The following is a 24,753-nucleotide window of genomic DNA, read 5'->3' as shown; positions in this document are numbered from 1 at the left end:
AAATCGAGGCGCACACCCTCTCTCCACGAGGACCCACGACCCCTTATAGTGGTGAAATTGGCCTGAGGAGAAATCGATATTGACGTATCACTTTGTCACATTCAAAATAATGTGCAGAATGTTGAAAAGTAATCCATAACTGACATCACTTTTTCCATTTCCGCCTCAATTACGGTACGTTGGTCTTTGAGCACCAGAGCTTCCAGTTCTCTTGCAATTATCTGTCCTTCAGAGAGACGGTCTGCTTCTGTTCTTTATCACTTAGACTTCTTTGAGTATATTAGAAGCGTCTGCACAGCCTAACCAGTGCATCAGATAATGGTGCGTTGTTGTCGTACATGTCCGTCGACACGGCATGGATTGTTGCAGCGTTGTTCCACTTCAAATGCGGGAATGATTACCACGCAGTACTCCAGTTTGTTTAGTTCCTCCAGCAGCATGCGGTGGAACTGTGGTATGGGGAGTTCAACGTTCAACAGGATTCCAGATGTATACCTCCAAACAAACAAAGAATTGCTCGATTTAATTTAGGTTGCGCAGCTGCAAAAACTCTTTCTTCAACTAATATTTTCGCCGAACACCTTTTGGCTATCTCTTGAGTGAGCTGACAGACTGCAGCTACAGCTCTCGCATTCTTCATTTTAAACACGAGACCATATCCATGCGCTTGTGGCCACGGAATATACAAAGGTCAGGGATGTTGTTCAGTGGCAAAGAATTCTCTATGAACTCAATCTGTAGTCATACATTCAGTCCATGTTGGGGTATCAATGTGTCAATAGGATCTGCACCTGTAGCGACATTTTTGAAAGCTTCTTAAAGAAATCACAGTCGTCCATACTTTGTATCGACTGAAACCGCCATCTCTACTACTTAAATCCTTAGCCAAACAAATTCCCACTTCTTCCTTCCTCACAAAGACCCAGAATGACAAGCTCAGTACTAGAATTTCGACATTGTCATACAGCATAGAGTGACCATTGGCAATGCAGTGCTCTCCCTCAGTCAATTTATTGGCCTGTAAGAGTCGGGTGTACCTTCGGTAATAATTACAACTTTATTACCACCCTTTATAATAGTGTGTAACTCACATTTTCCTCAAATAAACAAGAAACATACAGGGCCATTTCTACCGGGCCTAGGATGGCAAAATTTTAGGCACAGCAAAGGGTGGAAAAATTAATTTCAAATAAAACAGTGAAAAAACTGAGTAGATGAGGATAAAAATGAAAAAGAGGAAAAATTAAAACACCAAATTGTTTTCAAAACTGTGTGGAACAGTTGTTTAATAAGTCTTTACCTAATTTGATGAAAGTAAACACGTTGCCTCTACCCGCCTCAAAACTAAAGCAGCTATTACCGAGTACAAAACGCAAAAAACACGACCCTGAGTCATCTGTGTTGAGCACTAGAGTGGGGCTCATGCACTGGCTTGCAGTCGTGTTTTAAGTTGATACCATACATCCCTCTGTCCCTCTTTCCGTTTTTGCCCCTACAGATCGTTTGTTCTGAGTCAGTTGAATTGAGGACTGTCCCCAGAAAATGAGGACATCTAGTCATCTTAGTTTGATGATTACGAGTATAATAGGAGCTGCAGATTGTTGTGCTGCTGTATGTTGGTGGTGGTAGAGAGGGAGGATATTGGGAAGACCGACTGTAGTAAAAAAGAGGTTGCATCATTTTAAGTTCTCACCTAGTATGGCAAAACACCTAGCAATGGCCCTGAGAATACATCAGCAACAAAAAAAAATTATTTCATAAGGTTTTACCGGTCGGTGTGGCTGTGCGTTTCTAAGCGCTTCAGTTTGGAACCGCGTGACCGCTACGGTCGCAGGTTCGAATCCTGCCTCGGGCATGGATGTGTGTGATGTCCTTAGGTTAGTTAGGTTTAAGTAGTTCTAAGTTCTAGGGGGGCTGATGACCTCTGAAGTTAAGTCCCATAGTGCTCAGAGCCATTTTTTCATAAGGTTGTGTCAAGTTTTGAACACCATCTTCTTGTACAGGTACCAACATCGATGGCGCGCTGAAGACAGCTCTAGAAGTGACGCACGATGGTCTGGAGAATGTGACGCTGGAAGGCGTGCGGCCCGAGCCACTGGTAGTCTTCCTGACAGATGGAGAGCCCACAGTGGGAGAGTCGCGGCCCAGCAAGATCTTCGCGGCGGTCAGTGAGCGCAACGAACACCCGTCTGCCGCCATCTTTTCTCTAGCTTTCGGCGACGACGCCGACCTGCCCTTCCTCAGGAGGCTCTCGCTGCGCAACGCTGGCTTTGCCAGGAAGATCTACGAGGCAGCCGATGCTGCACTCCAGCTCAAGCATTTCTACAAGCAGATCGCTTCGCCGCTGCTAGCCAACGTCACCTTCACCTACCCCAAGGGACAGGTAAGAAATATTAGGGCTGCACAAATGGTACTACTGGAGTTTGAATGGTCAGAGATAACCTGTTACACCACAGATTACAATATAGCTTAGAGTGCTGCTCAAACAATTTCGTGGCATGTGAAGCCTGGTGTACACAAGAGGGAACACAAGGGAATGAGAATTCTCTCTAGTGAAAACACTGGGCAAGCACGAGCGTACAGCATCGTTCATCTTTAATTTGTAATCAGTAGTGTTCACTCACGCTCTGCTGGATGTTGATGTTTTGGCAAACTGTCAAAGGAAGATTGTACAGGGTGACAAGTATTGAAGCAAGCAAAAAAAAAAAAAAAAAAAAAAAAAATGAATTAGCTACAACGGCGTGCACACAGTTTATTCAACGTGTAAACGTCACTTCAGATATTCGGATTTGGGTTGTGACACATTCGTTATGTCTACCGTCATTGGCGATGTGTCGCACTCGAATAACAAAATTCTGCATGACCCACTGAAGTGTGGGAATGCTATCAATGACCTTCTGAATGGCTGTTTTCAGCTCAGCAATGATTTTGAGGTTATTGCTGTATACCTTTTCTTCAACATATCCCCACAAAAAAGGAGTCGCATGTGTTCAGATCCGGAGAAAATGGCGCCCAATCGAGGCCCATGCCAGTGGCCTCTAGGTACCCCAAAGCCAGAATGCGGTCGCCAGAGTGCTCCTCCAGGACATCAAACACTCTCCTGCTTCGATGGGGTCAAGCTCCATCTTACATAAACTGCATCTTGTCGATATCAGGGCCACTCTGGATAATGGGGATGAAATCATCTTCCGAAACCTTCATGTACCGTTCGGAAGTCACCGTGCCATCAAGAAATATCGCACCGATTATTCCGTGACTGGATATTTCACACCACACAGTCTCCTGTTGAGGGTGAAGTGACTTCTTGATCATGAAATGCGGGTTCTCAGTCCCCCAAATGCGCCAATTTTGCTTATTAATGAAGCCATCCAAATGAAAGTGGGCTTTGTCGTCAAGGCACGTGCGCAGTGCAAACTAATTCTCATGGTGCCCTGGCGAATCGCCCGCATCTCGTGGTCGTGCGGTAGCGTTCTCGCTTCCCACGCCCGGGTTCCCGGGTTCGATTCCCGGCGGGGTCAGGGATTTTCTCTGCCTCGTGATGGCTGGGTGTTGTGTGCTGTCCTTAGGTTAGTTAGGTTTAAGTAGTTCTAAGTTCTAGGGGACTGATGACCATAGATGTTAAGTCCCATAGTGCTCAGAGCCATTTGAACCATTTGAACCTGGCGAATGGTGCAGTTTGAACGTCTTAACGCAAACCGCTCAGAAATTGACAATTTTATTTCATATAGTTCGATAATTGTCCCCTGTTCCGTGTTGGCTTTAGCTAGATGCATGATTTTTAAATGATGTTTTCTCATGATTTTTTTAATGATGTTTTCTCGTGATTTTTTTGCGTAAATAATAAAAGTGACAGAAGACATTCTGAAGTGACTTTGCGATGTATTTACGAATCATATGTTTATGGTTAAGAAAATAATGATCCTATTTCCTCGAATTTGATAACGTCATTTTAAAGCGAAATTTACTTATTTCATGATAAGAAAGATCTAAAACGAAATTTGTAAAGAATAACGAGCTTAAAATTTTGTTCCAATATTACACGTATGAAGAGAGAGGGAAGAGAGAACAGATTCCTCAACAGGACAGAAATACTTAATATCTTTAATATTGCGCAAAATCTCTTTAAAGCTTGATGCCAATGAGTGAAAGGGTTTAGCCAGGACGAGGTGTTTTCTGAATAATCAAAGACACAAATATTGCCGACTTCGACTCTAGGCTTCTTGCAAAACGAAATGTTTGGAATATTGTTCTTAAGAGTGGTTGGGAATCCCACCTCAGCCTGTCTTCTTATTTTTCAACGCCAATATTCTTGGAAATCCCTAATGACATCTAGTGGCTGCACAGCTGACTGCACAAAACCTTGGTGTATTTCTGCGTCTTTGTGCTGTGGGGGAACTAAAACTTGGCACGTCGACTCTTTAGTTCTGATCGGCAGCAGTCGGCAACAGTCGGAAGACTTCGTACTGTAGTGATGCGTAGATGTTTGTTGCCAACTGTGCAACATACCATGAGCTATTTTTAACTGCATTGTCATCTGCTTTGTTACTGAGCTGTAATGTTACTGTTTGTTACGTTGCGCTATTTTCATTGTGATGTTTTTTTTTTTTTTTTCTTAGAAGAGTGCTCGTGTGGTTGCTGGTACATTGCAGTGTTAACTTCTACTCCAGTTCAGAAAAGGCAGCAGATTATCAGGAGCTCGTGGAAGCTCAAAATAAAAGTTTCTGTTGCCTGAACTGCATACTTACTGTGTATGGTGGTGGAGTTCGTTCTCCACCGCATCATACGTCCCCCGCAGTGTACCCTATACAGTCTCCCCGTAACGTAAACGCAACTACCGCTCGCCGAATACCAAGTTATATAATCCGTTCATCGTAAGAATAAACCTGATGTAAACATTGCACTATGTATTCTTCCGCGTTAGCTGGAACCTCATTGGATTTCCGTTTCACGTGGGACTGCAGCCAAGCTGTCTCCAGTAACGTCAAGTATGATAACAAGGGTACGTTTTGCACTGTGCGTTACGCGCATATCGACTTAGAAATAATACAGGACAACAGCTTTACCGGCCCATTTAACTGGACAGCATTGGCCGGTCAGCTGGTTCAGCTAGCCTGCTGTGATGTGAGCTGCCGCTGTTTAGAAGTACCGTAACGTCTGGCAGTTTTACCAGTGTTGTTACTTATAGGGCCAAATCCCTCAGCTTGACTCCAGATCATTTCTGTTGGCTTCATATTGTAATGGTACACTAGCAAATGTAAAAATGCAGCATTTGTATGATGTGCTCAATGCTATTTTTCTACGATACTTAGCTACCTCTGTGGTACAAAACGATGGACGTAGTCCAAATAAAGAGGATTAGGTTTTTCATTTTTGCTCTAAAAATTAAATTGTTATGTTTTCTTAATTTAAACAAATTTTGTGAACAGTCTTTCATAAAACATCGATAATCAAGAAATTGTATTTGAAATGGAAACAGGAATTTCGCGTCCAATATGTAATTAGAAACAAGAAGACGTGCATTATTCATAAAAAATTATGATGTGTATTGTAATTACGAGATGTAGGTATTTCAAATTGAACGAGGAAAACAATGGTACTGGAGGCATTTGAACCAACGCACTAAATGCACATTTGACTCACGCTTTATTACGCTACCGACTACCGGATATGCTACACGACCTAAGTAGTTCCATTGATAAGTGCAGTATATACAGTGCTGGGAAAACTTCAAAGCCGATTATCTCCGTAAATTTATGAAAAACATTAAGAACAGCTATTTCTCTGCACTACTTAACCGCTTCCACGCACATGTTTCACTACGGAACAGAAAGCAGTCTCAGCCATTTACATACTGCTCCTTAACAGTGGGACAATCAGAGCACAACGCTGCAGAGGCTGTAACTGTACACGATTTTTGAAATAAAAACTAGGTAGCTAAAGCGTGATTAAGAGAAACGTTGATGGTTGTTAATATATTTGAATATCTTAAAGTTTCGTTTAACGTAACTTATTAATAAGATATCAAATATATAGATAGGACCTACTTCCTGTCCGCAGCTCGTGGTCGTGCGGTAGCGTTCTCGCTTCCCACGCCCGGGTTCCCGGGTTCGATTCCCGGCGGGGTCAGGGATTTTCTCTGCCTCGTGATGACTGGGTGTTGTGTGATGTCCTTAGGTTAGTTAGGTTTAAGTAGTTTTAAGTTCTAGGGGACTGATGACCATAGATGTTAAGTCCCATCCGGGTTCGATTCCCGGCGGGGTCAGGGATTTTCTCTGCCTCGTGCTGACTGGGTGTTGTGTGATGTCCTTAGGTTAGTTAGGTTTAAGTAGTTTTAAGTTCTAGGGGACTGATGACCATAGATGTTAAGTCCCATAGTGCTCAGAGCCATTTGAACCTACTTCCAAGAGAGTAAAACCACCAGTGTACGTGTGCTATGGCTTTTGACCAATCATCGCGTTAGTGTTTGTTTACAGCAGGTTTATTCTAATGATGAACAGTCGTCAGTAATAGCGAAGATGAATCAATTAAGTGCGATGCGCAGGAGAGCTAAGGGGCACTGCAGTGCTAAACATTTTGAGAACGAAGACTTATACGTTTCGGAAAGAAATATTTTGAAGTGCAAATTTTGAACTGGAGAAAACCGATACTGTTTCAAAACATTGCTTTAAAAAAAAAAGAAACATTTAGAACATAAAGCAAGCACTTCAACAGTGAAATCGCAGGCAACAACAGAACTCTTGTCAGATAAGCAAGAGAAAATGAAATGAAATGGCGTGTGACGAGGGCCTCCCGTAGGGTAGACCGGTCGCCTGGTGCAAGTCTTTCGATTTGACGCCACTTCGGCGACTGGTGCGTCGATGGGGATGAAATGATGATGATTAGGACAACACAACATCCAGTCCCTGAGCGGGGAAAATCTCCGACCCAGCCGGGAATCGAACCCGGGTCCTTAGGATTGATAGTCTGTCGCGCTGACCACTCAGCTACCGGGGGCGGACAGCAAAAACAAAAGACAGAATTTCTTCATGAAACAACTGCGATGTTACTCAAAGCCAACATCCCATTGGACAAGTTAGGCGACCATGTAGTCCAGAAATGGCTTCAGATGCACCAGGTATAAAATGTCTGTCAATAAAACCTCACTGATAGTAAAATGAGGGTTTCTAAGAACTGTTTCTGATGCTTATTTCTCTTTTTGCTGTTGGTTAGGATCAAGAGACCTTCCCACAACCAACAAACTAAAGAAACGATATGTCCCACATTGTGCAAACAAAATAGTAGATAGTATAAAACAGTCTTCAGAAGGGAAATCAGAGTCTGCAACGAATCTACTGACTCTTCAGGCCGCTGTGTGTTCGAGGGCTTGATCAGAACTCAATATCTAGTATTTTAACAGGAAATACTTTTGTTAAAATGTGCATTTGTAGCTGCCGCAAACTGCGGAACGTGTTCTCAAGTGATCCTGCTTGCTTTGCGTACATTTGAAATTAACCATGAGAAGGTGAAGTTATACGTACAAACTACTATACGCAAGAATTAAGTTGTGGCTGACGGGATCAACTGCGGATGAGTCTACATCTACGTGATGACTCTGCTATTCATAATAAAGAGCCTGACGGAGGGTTCAATGAACCACCTTCAAGCCGTCTCTCTACCGTTCCACTCTCGAACGGCGCGCGGGAGAAACGAGCACTTAAATTTTTCTGTGCGATCCCTGATTTCTCTTATTTCTCCCTGTGTTGGTGGGTGCCAACAGAATGTTATCGCAATCGGAGGAGAAAACTGGTGATTGAAATTTCATGAGAAGATCTCGTCGCAACGAAAAACGCCTTTGTTTTAATGATTGGCACTATCATCCCTATTTCACAATAATACAAAACGACCTGCCCTCCTTTGAAGTTTTTCGATGTCATCCATCAGTCCCACCTGATGCGGATCCCACACCGCACAGCAGTACTCCAGAATAGGGCGGACAAGCGTGGTGTAAGTAGTCTCTTTAGTAGACATGTTGCACCTTCTAAAGTGCTCTGCCAATGAATCGCAGTCTTTGGTTTGCTCTATGCACAACATTAGCTATGTGATCGTTCCAATTTAGGTTATTTGTAATTGTAGTACCTAAGTATGTAGTCGAATTTACAGCCTTCAGACTTGTGTGACTTAGCGCGTAATCAAAATTTAGCGAATTCCTTTTAGTACTCATGTGAATAACGTCACACTTTCCTTTATTCAAGGTCAATTGCCACTTTTCGCACCATACAGATATCTAAATCATTTTGCAATTCGTCTTGGTCATCTGATGACTTTAGAAGATGGTAAATGACAGCATCATCTGCAAACAATCTAAGACGGCTACTCAGATTGTCACCTATGTCGTTAACATAGATCAGGAACAATAGAGGGCCTATAACATTTCCTTGGAAAACGCCAGATATTTTGTTCCGTTTTACTCGATGACTTTCCGTCTGTTACTACGAACTGTGACCTTTCTCACAGGAAATTACGGATCCAGTCTCACAACTGAGGCAATATTCAATAGGCACACAGTTTGACGCTTGTGAGGGACGGTGTCGAAAGCCTTCTGGAAATCTAAAAATATGGAATCAATTTGACATCCCCCGTCGATAGCAATCATTGCTTCATGAGTATAAAGAGCTAGTTGTGTTTCACAAGAATGACATTTTCTGAATCCATACTGACTGTCAATAAACCGTTTTCTTCACGGTAATTCATAATGTTCGAAGCCGGCCGCGGTGGTCTCGTGGTTCTAGGCGCGCAGTCCGCAACCGCGCGACTGCTACGGTGGCAGGTTCGAATCCTGCCTCGGGCATGGATGTGTGTGATGTCCTTAGGTCAGTTAGGTTTACGTAGTTCTAAGTTCTAGGGGACTGATGACCACAGCTGTTAAGTCCCATAGTGCTCAGAGCCATTTGAACCATAATGTTCGAACGCAGTAAATGTCCCAAAACCCTGCTGCAAATTGACGTTAGTGATATGGGCCTATAATTCCAAGGATTACTCCTACTTCCCTTTTCGGGTATTGGTGTGACTTGAGCAATTTTCCAGTCTTTACGTATAGATCTTTCTGTGAGCGAGTGGTTGTACATAATTGCTAAATATGGAATATTGCATCTGCATACTCTGAAAGGAACTTGACTGGTATACAATCTGGACCAGAGGCCTTGGCTTTATTAAGTGATTTAAGCGGCTTTGCCACCCCGAGGATATCTTCTTCTATGTTTCTCATCTTGGCAGTTGTTCTTGATTGGAATTCAGGAATATTTACTTAATCTTCTTTGGTGACGGAGTTTCGGAAGACCGTGTTTAATAACTCTGCTTTAGTGGCACTGTCATCAGTGACTTCACCGTTGTTATCGCGCAGTGAAGGTATTGATTGCATCTTGCCACTGGTGTGCTTTATGTATGATATGTATGACCAGAATTTATTTGGGTTTTCTACCAGATTCCGAGGCAGTCTCGTTGTGGAAATTATCAAAAGCATCTCGCATTGAAGTACACGCTGTTTCGAACATCTGCTAAACTTCGCCAATCTTGTCGATTTAGTGTTCTTTTGAATTTGGTCTGCTTTTTTCGTTGCTTCTGAAACAGCAATCTGACTCGTTTTGTGTACCTTCGGGGATCAGTACCATTGCTTCTTAATTGCCGTCAGTCATTCCACACCTTTTCTACGATTACGTGATCAGGTCGGAGGGAGTGAAGACTGTCTCTTCAAAAGGCATTAAGAGCATTTTTATCAGCTTTTTTAAATAGATATACTTTGCGTTTCTTTTTGATGGTTGTGTTATGGTGTTCAGCCTAACAGCAACTGCCTTGTGGTCACTAATCCCCGTATTCGTCACGATACTCCCTGTTTGTCCAGGATTATTCGTTGCTAAGAGGTCAAGTATGCTTTCGCAACCATTTACGCTTCGAGTGGGCTCATGAACTAATTGTCCAAAATGCTTTTCTGAGAAAGCATTCAGTACAATTTCGAATGAATTTTTATGCCTGCCGCCGGCTTTAAATGAATAATTATGCCAGCATATCGAGGGTAGATTGAAGTCACCACCAACTGTAGTTGTATTTGAAATGAGACCAGGTTTTCTTTGAACTGTTCAACAACTATATCTTCTGAGTCTGGGGACCGGTAAAACGATCCAATTAACAGTTTAGTCCGATTGTCAAGTATAACCTCTACCCATACTATTTCGCAGGAACTATCTACATCTATTTCACTACAAGGTAAACTACTTCTGATAGCAATAAATACTCCACCACCAACTGTATTTAATCTATCCTTTCTGAAAACTATTAGATCGTTTGAAAAAATTTCGGCTGAACTTATTTCCGGCTTTAGCCAGCTTTCTGTACCTATAACTATTTGAGCTTAAGTGCTTTCTACAACGGATTGGAGCTCTGGTTCTTTCGCAACACAGCTACGACATTTTACAGCTACAATACCGATCGTTTCCACAACTACCTTTCTGTGGTTTCCTGAGACCCTCTAACCTAAAAAAAACTACCCAGTCCCTTCCACACAGCCCCCGCTACCCGTGTAGCCACTTCCTGTGTGTAGTGGACTTCTATTAAGCGGAACCCGGAAGCTCACCTCCCGATGGCACAAGTCAAGGAATCTGCAGCCTACACGGTAACAGAACCATCTGAGCCTCTGATTCAGACCCTCCACTCGGCTCTGCACCAAAGGACCACAGTCGGCTGTATCGACGATGCTGCAGATGGTGAGCTCCGCCTTAATCTCGCAAGCAAGACAGGCAGTCTTGACCATTTCCGCTAGCCGCCTGAAACCAGAGAGAATCTCTTCCGATCCAAAGCGACACACGTCGTTGGTACCGACATGAGCCACCACCTGTAATGTTTTTACGGTCGCTTCGATCAGCCTCGGCGCCAAGTGTCAACTTAATATGCTCTTATAGAAACAGATTCTGCCCGTATTTTTTATAATGTTCTGAACTACTGAAGGTAATTATGGGAGAAAATTTAATTCACTACACTTGCTGGGCTCATAATTTCAACTCGTTCAGTGATGTACTGCGAAAGAGTTTGACAGAGCTTAATGCCATTGAGTCGAAACCAAACACTTGTACTGTTCATACCTTGACGAGAAATTCCCAAATTGTCAGTTTCATTGCATCCCGAGCCTGTGTTGAGTAGATTGGAACTTGGTTTAAAGCTGTCTGATACATACATACATACATACATACAAATTTAGATATCCTCCATTTATTTTTCAAACAATTCTCACAAAAATTTCTTTCCGTGGTAAACTGGTTGGCGAAAATGAAAAATTTCAGATTTGGGAACCTGGTAATAATTGTCTGAGTTCTCATTTGCTGGTTTCAAAAATAGCAGAACTAAAGAACAGAATGAATGTAATTGCTTCTGGTCATGTTGGTAAAACAGTTTGTAAGGTTAATGAGGGATTTAGTGACTAGTTAAAAAGTGAAGTGTCACTCAATTTCCAACATCTTAGTATTTTAGTTGTAAACAAATGAAAGTACATGTCCCCATGTGATAATATGTTATTCGCACTGTGGAATGATTTATTTCATCCAGCAAATGTAATACAATCAAACTACAAAGATATTGCAGCAACAAGTGAAAAAGTACAAAAATTAACTGTCTTTAAAGTGTTACAATGGTTCGATATTTTTAGTGAATGCCTTGTTTTCAAAGATATGCTGCTAAATCAAACGAAAAAAAGACGGTCAACAGGTCGAAATAATTGAGTCACTGCAAACACTGAAATTAATGCACCTGAACTTTGCAAGTGCCAAAATATTATTTGCGTTAGGGCTGAGCAAATGATATTCGTGTTCGAACAGGCTAGAGATTTCCCGCTACACCGGAGCGTTCGATATAATATCAAGCTTGTTCGAACAACCACGTAACATTTGACTCACACAACGCGAATGTGATGGATCCTTAAGAAACTAGTAACTGGTACAACACTACGCTATAGCCATGTTTAAAATTTGACAATTTCGTGAATCACTGGACGAAATGACATTCCATCCAATTACTGCACAACTCCTGTTGTGTCTGAACAAATTCGCTGGTTCTTATACATTACCGACATGTATTAATATGTAGGCTAAAATTTAGTAAAGGTAAAAGAAAGGATGAAAATGTTTTTCCCTAGAATATAACTTGACTGAATCCAGGACAATATTTTATTCATTTATGTGAGATTGTAATGATTTACAAAGTAGTTTACAAATAAACAGTTCAATCCCTGTTAATGTATTGAAATTAAAGGAAGAAATGTCACCATATTTAATCTGTTTGAAAACAAGACGGCAACATTTAGCTGAAAGAATCCGGAAAATTAAACAACTCAAATGCCGAACGAACGTAGTAATAAATTGATTGTCATATTTATCATGAGACGATCTTAACGGCAATTTTTCATTTGTTAATTAGTTGCTGTTATTACGCATGATCTACATCCTTGAGGACATTTCAGTCCATGTTTCACAGTTATTTTTATAATTAAAACCCAAAGTGCATTAAAAACGTTAAGACAGGTCGTTGGTAGTCCCAGCGAGAGTCCATAGATTGAAAGCTAAGCAAGATATCGAACAGAACCCGATATTTCCCGAACTGTGACGCAAACTGTTCAAACAGTTCTAGTCATGTTCAAACACAGCCTTAGTTTGCATTTCCTGTTCATCCGTTGATTTAGAGAGATTTTTTCAAAGTATAATTTCATTGTTAACATCCAGAGATAACTAACGAAAGAGAGCTCCAGGGCCTGCACATGTTCGATATTTATCGACAAAAGCACTGTCAGCTTCAGAATAGAGAATCTTGTCGAACTGTCAGTATTTGACTCAGAAGTTCAGTATGTATTGACAATGCTAAGGATATTTTGAGATTCATCAATACTGCTTATCAATATTTCTAGTACTGTCAATACGCAGCCTCAGACGGTCAGTACGTTGATAGTTCGACAATATTGAGAAGCGTCCGATCCCGCCCGTCTGCTTAGACCCATGACGTCACAAATATGGCGGAAACGACCATAAACCACGATTCCAATATGGCGTATATAAAGTCGGTACGTACACATTATGAGGACGAAAATACATCGAAAAACAAACACACACACACAGTCTTTCCACAAAAAGCCTAATGACACTAACGGGACAAGCGCGGGAAATGGGGTGTTTTTGGGTAGGTGCAAACTAAATATAAACAAATTTAGACACCCACCCCCATACAAAACCACACAAAACGACGAAAAAAAACCGACATTACAAAACTCCCCAAATACCACAAAACACAATATCTGGAATCGGACACTTCCCTTGACCTATATACCTCAACAGCGGCTCCCGAGCCCATAAATTACGATCAAACACTTCCCTTGGCTTATATAGCACAAAAACATCTCCCGATACCAATATCAACATACACAGCCACACATTGGGATCGAACACTTTCCTTGACCTGCGCACTGTTAATTTTATCTGTTATACCCATTCCTGAACAAAAACATCAACCGATTAATTTTACTAAAATTACCACACGATCTACAGCGAACAACACTAAATTAACCTTAACACAAAATCGTTAATCCACTGAAACGAATTCCACTACAAACACAGCCGACACTCAAACAATTCTGGATAGTAGCAAAAGCAAACTGAGCCCATTACACCACACAAACGAAAACCCTGAACATACCACCAGAGAGCACAACAAACCACAACACCATGACATATACAACCACGCCACACTCACAAGCCAAACTCCGCGCCCTCATGACGTCACACACGACAACACCCATACGTCATGGGCCAAAGCCGACGCGTGGGATCAGACGCTTCTGTCGACCCCAGCATTACAGGGTATCCTCATTATCATAAGTTCTCTTCCATTCCATCCACTGTAAGTGAATGGTACTGAACACTAGCAAATTGTTTGTTAACTTTCCTTTGCTTGAGTTCGGTTGCATTTGCTCTGTTGAAAACCAGGCCTGATTCTTGCTGAGGGAGTGCAAGCAATGCATGAGAAAGTAACAGCCAGTCACATTGACAAGCTATAGCTCTCCTTAAAATTTGGCAGTTATGAAAAGTCAAAGTTTGTTGTGATCACCACTCACCCTAACAATGCCACTGGCCACCGTGCTTAAGGCTTCAGCATCAATGAATGCAGAAGTGACACAGACTTAAAGACTGAAGAAATGTTGTGTATAATTGAGTTTGAAATCATTTTATTTATTGACATGTTAGACACTTAAAACACTGTGTTGTCTCTTAGCAGCTGAGAAACATGTAATATTCCTTCTTCTTTTTATTATGTCTTTGTTCTGCATCCATGATTATGTTAGTTTCAGGGGTGGCCGAATGCCCTATCTGTCACCACTCAATTATACCCCCCCGCCCTTCCATGTGGGGGAGAATATGTGTACCCCAGCTGCCTGCATGCAATGTTATTAATGTGAAAGTGGACAAAAGTTTTCTAAGTGTTTGGAAATAGATTGGTATTCAATTAGTGAGATGTGGGGGAAACCACCTAAAAGTGACACCGAGGCTGGCCAGCACAGTGACCCTCGTTGTTAATCCATCAGGCAGATTAGATCTTTGACCAGCACACCTCCCATCCTGGAAGTAGTGCTTTAACATAAACATTTATCCATGCAGTTAAAAGTATTAAATATTGGTCAACATATTAATATTTCTGTCAATTCAGGCACTCTAATTGGCCATCTCACTAAGCTTTCTTAGAGAGTACCAGCTGTACATTACTTAGTCTATGAACAATAACTTTTTATTTATTCTTTTGGTGGTCTTACTGATTCAGTGGTTTAAACAACACATCCTTCTTTAGAACTGACTAAATCATACCCATGCAATTGTGAGACAGATGATGATATTAATCGTATCGTCCATAGTTTGTTTGCTGCAGAGTCTAGGAAAGTGCGGAGAATGGTTGCCCACTAATGTAAAGATATTATTAGCAACTAATGATTTGCTGATATACAAAAACAAATAACAAAAAGCTGTGTGTGTTGATGCTAGACAAATGTAAAATACCTAACTTTCTTTCAGTGTCTGATACTGCAAGAAGTAAATCCTGAGCACTTACTGACAGGTTTTGTCTAGATCACAGTATGCTTATTCCATATGGTGCATTTTGGCCAAAGCTATCATCAGACCAACCAAAATATAGATTGTATGTACATTTAAATAGCTTTAAAGTTCAGTTCTGTTGTTGATGCAATAAGTTCTATCCAGGCTTCTGTTTTTTTTTATCTGAGGACAGCTGTAGCACTAGGAATAATCCAGGCTAATTGTGTGTGCAAGTGCCAAGACTGATACCCAAATTCCATAAGTGTCTCCTGTCGTATGTATTTGTTTCTATGTAGTACTTTAATTTGGCCTCTTGGCTCTGCTTCTGCCCTGTTCCAGTGTAGTACATGGGGTGACCATCTACCATTAACAACCACTGTGTTGTATTTCTTTTTCTAGTCTGCTTGTGTTCCCAAAAATTCATACACTGTACCATCCATACTCTAGTATTGATACCAAGTGACACTGCAAGGGTGAGGAAACTATACTTCTATTTGGGCGATGGCTGTTCATGATAAGCTTTCAGGACATGCAAACATAGATTTCCTGTGATTTTCACAAATCACGTAAGGTAAATACTGGTATGATTCATTTTGAAAGGACACTATCAATTTCTTTCTCCATTCCAGTCTTAGTGATACTTTGTCAAACCTTCATGTTTTATAATATATTTGTGTTTGGGTCATTCTCTTTTTACAAGTTTATAACCCTCTCTAACATAAATCATATTTTTCTTAGAGTCTGCCACTTCTGTTTGGCTATCTGCATATTTAATCATACCAGTCCCAACTGAGTGAGTCACCATGATTGGTAATTTCACACAGTGATTTTAAGTACGGTAATACATAATGCAACATTTTGAACTATAAAACAATATTTTTTGTGATTCACTCTTCTGTTCCATCAGTTATTTACAACACTTGTGAAAGCGCACTGCAATATGAAACAAAAATCAATAAGTTCATAATAAAATACAATAATTGCTTTGGGAAATAAGAAAATTAAAGAATTTGCACAATTAAATCACTGTGCATGCAGGTTAAACAAGATGCAGGTCAGTCTAGCATAAGACAAGTATGATATTATTGAAAGAAGATGGTGGAAACCACTGTAGTTAGTTGGCTGAATAAGTATATCAGGCTGCTGGCACCAAAGCTTTACTTCACTGTAGCAAGCTCATACACAGGCAACAGCTTCCACAGCAGTAAGAATAGTCTGCTTCATTATCAGGCAGAGTTCATAAAGTGGTTGCATCCAGGGAAGCATCAATTAGATCAGAATACAACATGAGCTGACTCACAGAGAATAAGTGTGCTCGTGGCCACAATTGCTCATGGCCACTTAGGCATTAATCAGCCAACTATATGATCTCACATGATCAGCCGGCCCTTGCCAGACACAGATGTAATGAAATTTGTCAACTGTTCCACATAGTCCATCAATACTTTTTGTGGGGTTACAAGAATATCAATCAGTATTTGTAAAAATAAATGTTTAGCATTTGTGTATGGTATAGCTGGTTGGAGCTTCCAACATGTATGTTGTTTCATTTTCATAACGTTAAGAAAATTCCATTGTATGCCAACAGACAAATATTTGTAACAGTGAAGGTTAAACATTATCAGTAATTGCATTAAACTACAATTGTAAGCCATTTTAGATGTAATACTCTATGAAGACTTCTTTAGATCTTTACAGGAATTACACTCCTCAAATACATGCAACCATGTTGCTGCTGCATGTTTTATAATGTCATCTACCCATCTTCCATTATAATTTTATGGACACTAACAAAGAACATCCCTTGTCAACCTAGAATCAGCTCACTTTCTTACCTGTCCTGTGTACCTCAATTTCATTTTCAGTTAATGAGACAGAAATGTGCTATAGCAGTAAAAGAAGAATGAATTTGTGTGAGTTGTTAACAATCAGGCTTCTACAATTAATGAACAAATGAATCGTGCTGGAATCACTGTTAAAATTAGGACGCAGAACATGTAATAAATACATTGAACTCTGTTTTATCTTGTATATTAGCTATCATCATTAATATTTATGAAAATTATCAAATTTTGAAAATATAATGCAATTGGATCTACTCACCAGGCAGTGACAGGAGAACACATATATGAAAGGTATTAAAATTTGCAAGCTTTCAGAGTCAGTGGCTCCTTCTGTCAGAAGGAGTGAAGGGAAAGGAAGAGAGATGAAGGAATAGGATGGGGAAGGTTTAGGAAAAGGGGTAAAGTTTGGAAAAGGCATCCAGGACCCTGGGTCAAGGGAGAGTTAGAGGATTGGATGAAATGGAAAGATGTCTCTTATTTGGGATCCAGTAACTCTGAGGGTAAATTGCCAGCCATTAAAATTATGCATGCTAAAACTATCCAGCATACTTTTAGTGTGGATTAATGCTGTGAAACTCTTTTCATTACCTATCTTGGTCTTTATTTTCTTGTAATTACTTTATTTTGTATTTCATTACAGATAGAGGAGAACTCAACAACTCGTGATCACTTCCCTGCATTATTTAGAGGGTCAGAATTGGTGGTGGCAGGGCGCCTGTCTTCCGCAAATGATGAAAAACAGTTGACTGAAGTATCTGTCTCAGGAGATGGAGCAGCAGGAGAGGCACACTTTCACAAGCTACGCCCTCTGTGGCTAGTTCCTGAGCCTCGCCCTGATGATTCACCAGGATCAAAGAGGTACTGACTACATAATTTGTAAGTTCCTGACAACCATATTATAAGTAAACAAGTGGAATGATGTTTAGAAACCTTTTGTTTCAATATTATGACCATCATTTAGAAAAAAATAGTAGTTTTTCACTACCATTACCCATGATTCATTATTTAATTAAAATGGGTTTGGTTTCACATGTAACAGATTAATTACAGTATTAGAGTAGTTTCAGAAGTAAGGTTCTGTCACAAAGAAAAGCATAGACAAAATAATTTGCTAATTAAGAGAGTAATATTGCAAAATGTGGATGAAACACAAAAAAGAAAAGAGAGTAATGAAACTAACATGTAAAATGCTGCAACATACCAAATTGTCACACATTTAAAGTCCATATAAAATCTAGTGCTGTTTGGAAACTTCATCAGAGTATGTAACAGACTTGGTAGTCAGGGCAGCCACAACCTGGATATGTCATTATGAAGATAAGTCCACTTCACTGTAAGTACTTTATTTATAAGCACAACCAGTTTCGGAGCAGAACACTCCAGATATTTATTGCTAATAGAGTGGCTGTGTTGTCGATATCATTACAATTTATCATGCAAATTATCCGTGGAACCTAAAACTAAGTATCTGAACAGCTCTGTAAGATAGTCATTAAATTCCCAAATGTTTCATCATTCAGTTTATCCTTCTATTCAGTCAAGATACTGTACAGATGCTGTCATAACTGATAGTCTGTATGGCTGTTTAACTGGTTTTAATCATATTGCTTTGAGCTTTATTTATATGTTTTACCACTGATTATTTATGTAATGAGGTAATCCACTACTCTGTTAATGATCATAGCAACTTCTGATTCAGAAGTGAAAATGGCTACATGTATTTCAGTTTAATGGTGGACTATTCATTACACCGTGAACAGTTGAAAATGCTCATGGCTGGGACTGAATCGGACAGTGCCAGTCTACTTATAAGCCTCACTTCAAAGATTTTTTTCCGTGGTTTATTCACTCATTTGTGAATGCTGTTGAGGCAGCACAAGTAACAGATGACAATATCACATACAAATACGATGTTCACATAGTTTTACAATGAATCAAATTTTCATGTTGCACATTCCCCCAGTCTGTTGTTACTGTGAGAGAAGTGATTCCAGATCAAGACAATGCCAGATTTAATTTTCATCTCACTAGCTTTCTGGACAGCAAGAATACCTCCAGTCATTATCAGTCAAAATATTTATTAGGCAAGCATTCTATTGACATCTTGGATATTCAGGAATCCAGCCAGATGTTCGCGTCGTTCTCGCACGATATTTCAACAGCGTGCCTCGCTGTCAGTCCCAGGTAGCACCTGAAGAAAACAGTGAGGCACACTGTTGAAATATCGTGCGAGAACGACGTGAACATCCAGCTGGATTCCCGAATATCCAAGATGTCAACAGATCGCCAGGAAAGCATGAAGAACTGCAAGTATTTTATTGTTACTTAAGCCCACTGAAGCTTAAAATTTCATCTTCCCCTTAGAGTATTCGCCTTTGGAACATTTTTATTTATAATTATAGCTACCAATTCTGCTTTTTGCCTGCATCATTTGACACAATTTTGATGAACTGCCTTTAGGTCTTTTAATTTCTGCAATTTTTAACATTAGAGATGCTACTGATACTGATGTCTGTCAAAGCACTTGGACAAAGTAGGTGGATTTCAAACAGCTGTTATGTTTTTCTCACTCTAATAATCATTATAAATCTGGCCATAAACTGTAGGTGATTCAACATCGAAGTGCTATTGAAGTGTTTGAATTGTAAACTTTGTGTGGACCATATCATGTGAAACAGCCTCCTTTAGACAGTCACTTTTCAGCCAGATTGGATGGAAAGGCAACTACTGATGGCATCTTGGCACAGGAAAATATGATTATGCTTTGCACTTTGTGAGGCAAGCATTAGGACACAGGCAGTCATAGCCCTTTTTAAATGACTGTACAGTGAAGGCTATAGATAAGTTCCATGACATAGTGAGTTATCAGAAATATGAGGAATGGGATTTTCAAATGACCGAATTGATGCTCCTTTGACTGCAGCGGAGTGTCACATCTGTAAAATTTATGTTTTAATATGAAACCCATTTGACCGTAGCATCCCTAGAAGACTCTTGCTCCACCTTATTGTTTGCTCTAAACTCAACACATGTTATTTGAGTGTATACTATATGATTTCATTGTCAGTTTGATGTCAGTGCTTTCAGCAGACTCATGCCAAACTTTGTAGTTTGCTGTTAATGAAACAGATGGGATTTCAACGTATAGCCTATTATTTCACTAGATTCTTCATATTCATATTTTGCTATAGGAATATGTAGCTGTTACAGAGAGCAGTAAATGGTATGTGCCTCATGGGTTAAACTAATAGATTTCAGGTACAGTCGGGTGCTGCTAACTGCTTTTTCCCCAGTTTCTGACTAAAGATTAAATTCCTAGGAACTTTGTTGCATTAGATATTTTAAATATTTTCTCATTTGTGTTCAACTATGGTGGAATGTGACATACGGCAATAAATGCTTCTTTACAGGCATGCCCCTTCTCTGGAACGTCTATGGGCTTTCCTAACAGTGCAACAGCTGCTTGAGAAGGTTGCTGTGGCTGGGGCCCTGGATGAGACACCTGTATACCCATGGCAGGCACCAGACCATGATGACAAGAAGTTGGACAATGCCACAGCAGCAGCCAAGGCCAAGGCACTCAAACTGTCACTGCAGGTGTGTGTTATGGATAGTCCAGTAGTTCAGTTTTATGGTTGGTGAGTAGGAGTCCAGGGGGAAGAAATAAAAACTTTAAGGTTTGCCGATGACATTTTAATTCTGCCAGAGGCAGCAAAGAGCTTGGAAGAGCAGTTGAGAGGAATGGGCAGTGTGTTGAAAGGAAGCTGCAAGATGAGCGTCAGCAAAGCAAAACAAGGATAATGGAATGTAGTCACATTAAATCAGTGGTGCTGAGAGAATTAGATTAAGAAATGAGACAGAGTAGTAGATGAGTTTTGCTATTTGGGAAGCAAAATAACTGATGATGGCCAAAGTAGGGAGGATATGAAGTGTAGACTGGCAATGTCAAGAAAAGTGTTTCTGAAGAAGAGAAATTTGTTAATATCAAGTATTTAAGTGTGAGGAAGTCCTTTCTGAAAGTATTTGTGAGTGTAGCCATCTATTGAAGTGAAACATGCATGATAAACAGTTTTAGACAAAAAGAGAATAGAAGCTTCCGATATGTGGTGCTGCTGAAGATTAGACAGATAGATCAAACAACTAATGAGGATGTACTGAACAGAATTGGAGAAAACAGAAATTTATGGTACAACCTAACTAGAAGAAGGGACCTGTTGGTAGAACACATTCTGAGGCATCAAGGGATCACCAATTAGTACTGGAGGGAAGCGTGGAGTGTAAGAATCGTAAAGGGGGACCAAGAGATAAATAAGATAAGCAGATTCAGAAGGACATAGGTTGCAGTAGTTGCTAGGAGATGGAGAGGCTTGCACAGGATAGAGTAGTGCAGAGAGTTGCATCAAAACCAGTATTTTGGCTGAAGACCTAAACAACAGACTGTGTAACTATGATGAACCTTGCTTGTTTGCATCTTGACACCTCACCCCCCCCCCCCCCCAACCCCTCCAGCCCTTTTCACTCTTTTTGACCTTTTCATCACTGCCAGAATAAGGAAAGGTTCTTTATTTCCCTCATTTCTCAATGCTGCTGATTGTTGTTAAAGACTAAAAATCATTATTCATGGCCTGATTTTGTAGGTCCTTGCAAGGGGCTTCATGAAACTAATATCTGGTGCAAAAGGAAAATATGTTAGTTATAAATTTAAGTTGAAGGCTTATGACACAGATGGCAGTTTCTGAGGAAACAGCATGTAATTATATGGAAGAGAGGGGAAAGGTATAGCTGAGATGACAAAATGCAGGAAATCTTCTGCCAGAACCTTAGGAAAATAAGAAATCAGATAAGGCAATAGGTGATACAAATGTATGTTCTCTTGGGAACAACTGAATGACTCATTCCAGTAACATACACCTACTGTCCATTCACTTTTCTTTTGGACTAATTAAGAATGAACCTGTGACTTACCTGACTATTCAATCTGCTGTCATGCTTCTTCATAACTACATCTTTGTTCTGATGTATTAAAATTATAAACTAATTAATACCATACATTCCAAGTGTTCTTTGAAGGAAGACACTGTCCAATTTTCACATTTATAGGTTAAGTTTTAGCTTCTTCATCAGTTTAAAAATGGATGAAATGTAGAAAATCTCACAACATTTTCATGGTTATAGAAATTTGAATTACAGACACTAATTTGAAAACTCTGACAGCCTGTTTTCATGTACACAAAATATATGGCAAACCTTAGTTTTTCCAAAGATAAATTATATTTTACGGAAAATTCAAATTTCAGTGATAAATAAATATTTCTTTACTGCTACTTTCATTCATCTCATAACTACCAGTGAATTTTCTGTCAACCCCTATCACAATTCTCATTCATAAAGCTGACTGAGTAAATAGGTAAACTGAAAGAGGATGTGCAATTGTGTTCCTTAAAATTTTAGCACCCAGTTAAAAATTTATTGTTTTTTCTTTGTTTCTTGCAGTATTCATTCGTCACTAAACTGACATCTCTGGTAGTAGTGAAACCAAATCAGACATCCAATGTCTCAGAAAGTGTGCAGCCTGGTAAGTAATGTTTGAACAAGTTGAGGACATAATAAATATAGTTTCTTTTAGAGCTGACAAGTAACGGTATCTCTATCTCTCTCTCTCTTTCACACACACACACACACACACACACACACACACACACACACACACACACACACAAGTTTTAAATTGTTCATATACCATTTATTAGGCTACCTTTTCACAGTTACATCTCTTGGCAAGTTGTTTCTCAACATTTACTTACTTTTTCGGGCCATTTTGATGAATCCTATGGGTTATGTGATTAATTTTCCCTAACCCACAAAATCCTTTCTAATTTTCCCAGTTCTTTTCCAAACTATTGTTAACTTTTTGAATTATAGTATTTAGTTTTCTTTTATTTATTCTGGAAAGGATTTATATTAAAGCAGAATTTTTAAATTGGTACTAAGCTACTCATTTCAAAGTATTTCCGCCTGCTAGTTCCTCCTACATGAAAATCTAGCTCTACCTTCCAATAAAATATGTTACATATTGTTTAACTGGACATAATTTACCATATTTACTTGAATCTAAGCTGCATTCGAATCTAAGCTGCACCTGAAAAATGAGACTCTTCATCAAGGAAATGAAAATTTTCCTGAATCTAAGCCACACCTGAGATTTTGAGACTCGAAATTCAAGGTGAGAGAAAAGTTTTAGGCCACACCTCCAAATCGAAACAAAGTTGGTCCATTATAATATGAGACATAATTTAGGTTGAATGAATGACGATACAGCTACAGTAGTTTGGTTAGTCATAAGCTTAGCAGTTAAGCTTTACCAGGTAGCCATTGCTATGCGTCAGGTGCCCCGTCCGTATTTATACGGGTAGCCTTCCTTTTTCACGTGCTTGGTCTGGTTTGAATTGATTGCTTATTTTTCTTTGATCTGATAAGTGCTGTTCTCTTTGTTATAGATGTTTACATCACTCTAAGCTGAAAATGTATTACTGTATTGTGTATTGTGCCATGCATTGTTTGTCGCTTTCTGATAATGAGTGTTTACGACCTGTCGCCGCTCACCCCATGGCTTGCTTTTGTGCACGATACTGCTGCCTACAATAAAAAATGAAAAAAGAAGAGGAATCGTCTCATTAGCGATAAAATGGCAAGAGACTGCTATTTGTTGTCACTTACACTGCTGCTTTCTTTTATAATGATCAACAAGAACCAAATAATATTCTGTGTATGATAGAAGATGTTCTGAACGACAGTTTAGCGAAAATTTTTCTCCGTTTGAAAATCTTTACAGACGCCTCTTTTAGTACATTACATTCTGCACTGAAATTAGTCATCTTAGATTTAAAAATCTAGTCAATTGCTGTGCTTCATTTCTGACTGTATCACTATCAGGCATAAGAATAACACGAATATAAACATGACACGATATGTGTATTCTTCAGTGTTTGCTGTTGTCTCACTCTAGTTTTGTAGTTTATTAGGCAGACAGGATTTAAATGAGATAGCTGCAAACACGAAAGAATACATGACAAAATGTTTATATTTGTATTATTCTTACAGTGAAGAGAATACTGCATGTGATTCACAATTCATAAAAGTTCCTATTAGCAACCATCTCTTCTCACAGGTAGGAAAAAATTCAGAACGTAGAGTTTCCCATATTGACAAACATCCCAAACAGTCTTGCCAGTTGGATTTTCGTAGTACATTGAAATGCTGCTACATTCGAAGATGAACAATACAAAATTTGTATTTCCTTCATTGGATAATGTGTGAAAATGCAGTGGTCGAAACTCGGGGCAGAGAAAAAAAGCTCGTCTTCCACCTTTTTTTTTTTACTGACACAGAGGTTTTGGCGCCAGTATTCATCTTTGTGCCTGCAAAGCATGCCTGTGTAGCGCTACATATATTCGACAGCAGGAGTTAGTTGTGGCGGGACCTACCAACATTTTTCAGAACTTCTGATTACTTTGCACTCGATTCTAAGCCACAGGCGGTTTTTTGGAATTCAAAAACGGGAAAAAAAGTGCAGCTTGGATTCGAGTAAATACGGTACTTATTTTAGCTCCCAAATAGATTGCTAAACATCAATGTAAGTGTGCAGCATCCAGGAAGTTTCTTGAATTTTAAAACCGAGATCATCATCATCCCATTGACAACAAAGACGTTACAGACAGAGCACAAATGCAAGAATGGTTAGGATAAGAAATTGGCCATGGCTGTTTCAGAGGAACTATTGTACCATTTTCCTTAAGTAATTTAGGGATTTTTGGAAG

General features: G+C 39.8%; 1 protein-coding gene across 1 annotated transcript in view; it reads left to right on the top strand.

Moving 5' to 3' along the window:
• LOC126234930 (inter-alpha-trypsin inhibitor heavy chain H4-like) overlaps positions 1-24,753 on the top strand; it is a 194,105-nt gene that overhangs the window by 147,758 nt on the left and 21,594 nt on the right. Inside the window, exons 9-12 of the mRNA XM_049943670.1 lie at positions 2,004-2,383; positions 17,577-17,794; positions 20,347-20,533; positions 22,430-22,511. Of these exons, the coding sequence (XP_049799627.1) occupies positions 2,004-2,383; positions 17,577-17,794; positions 20,347-20,533; positions 22,430-22,511 (867 nt within the window). The remainder of the gene's footprint in view (positions 1-2,003; positions 2,384-17,576; positions 17,795-20,346; positions 20,534-22,429; positions 22,512-24,753) is intronic.

The sequence above is a fragment of the Schistocerca nitens genome, chromosome 2, assembly GCF_023898315.1.
Source record: "Schistocerca nitens isolate TAMUIC-IGC-003100 chromosome 2, iqSchNite1.1, whole genome shotgun sequence".
Lineage (NCBI taxonomy): Eukaryota > Metazoa > Arthropoda > Insecta > Orthoptera > Acrididae > Schistocerca > Schistocerca nitens.
The sequence above is the reverse complement of the archived record's forward strand: the minus strand, read 5'-3'. Positions and strand labels throughout refer to the sequence as shown.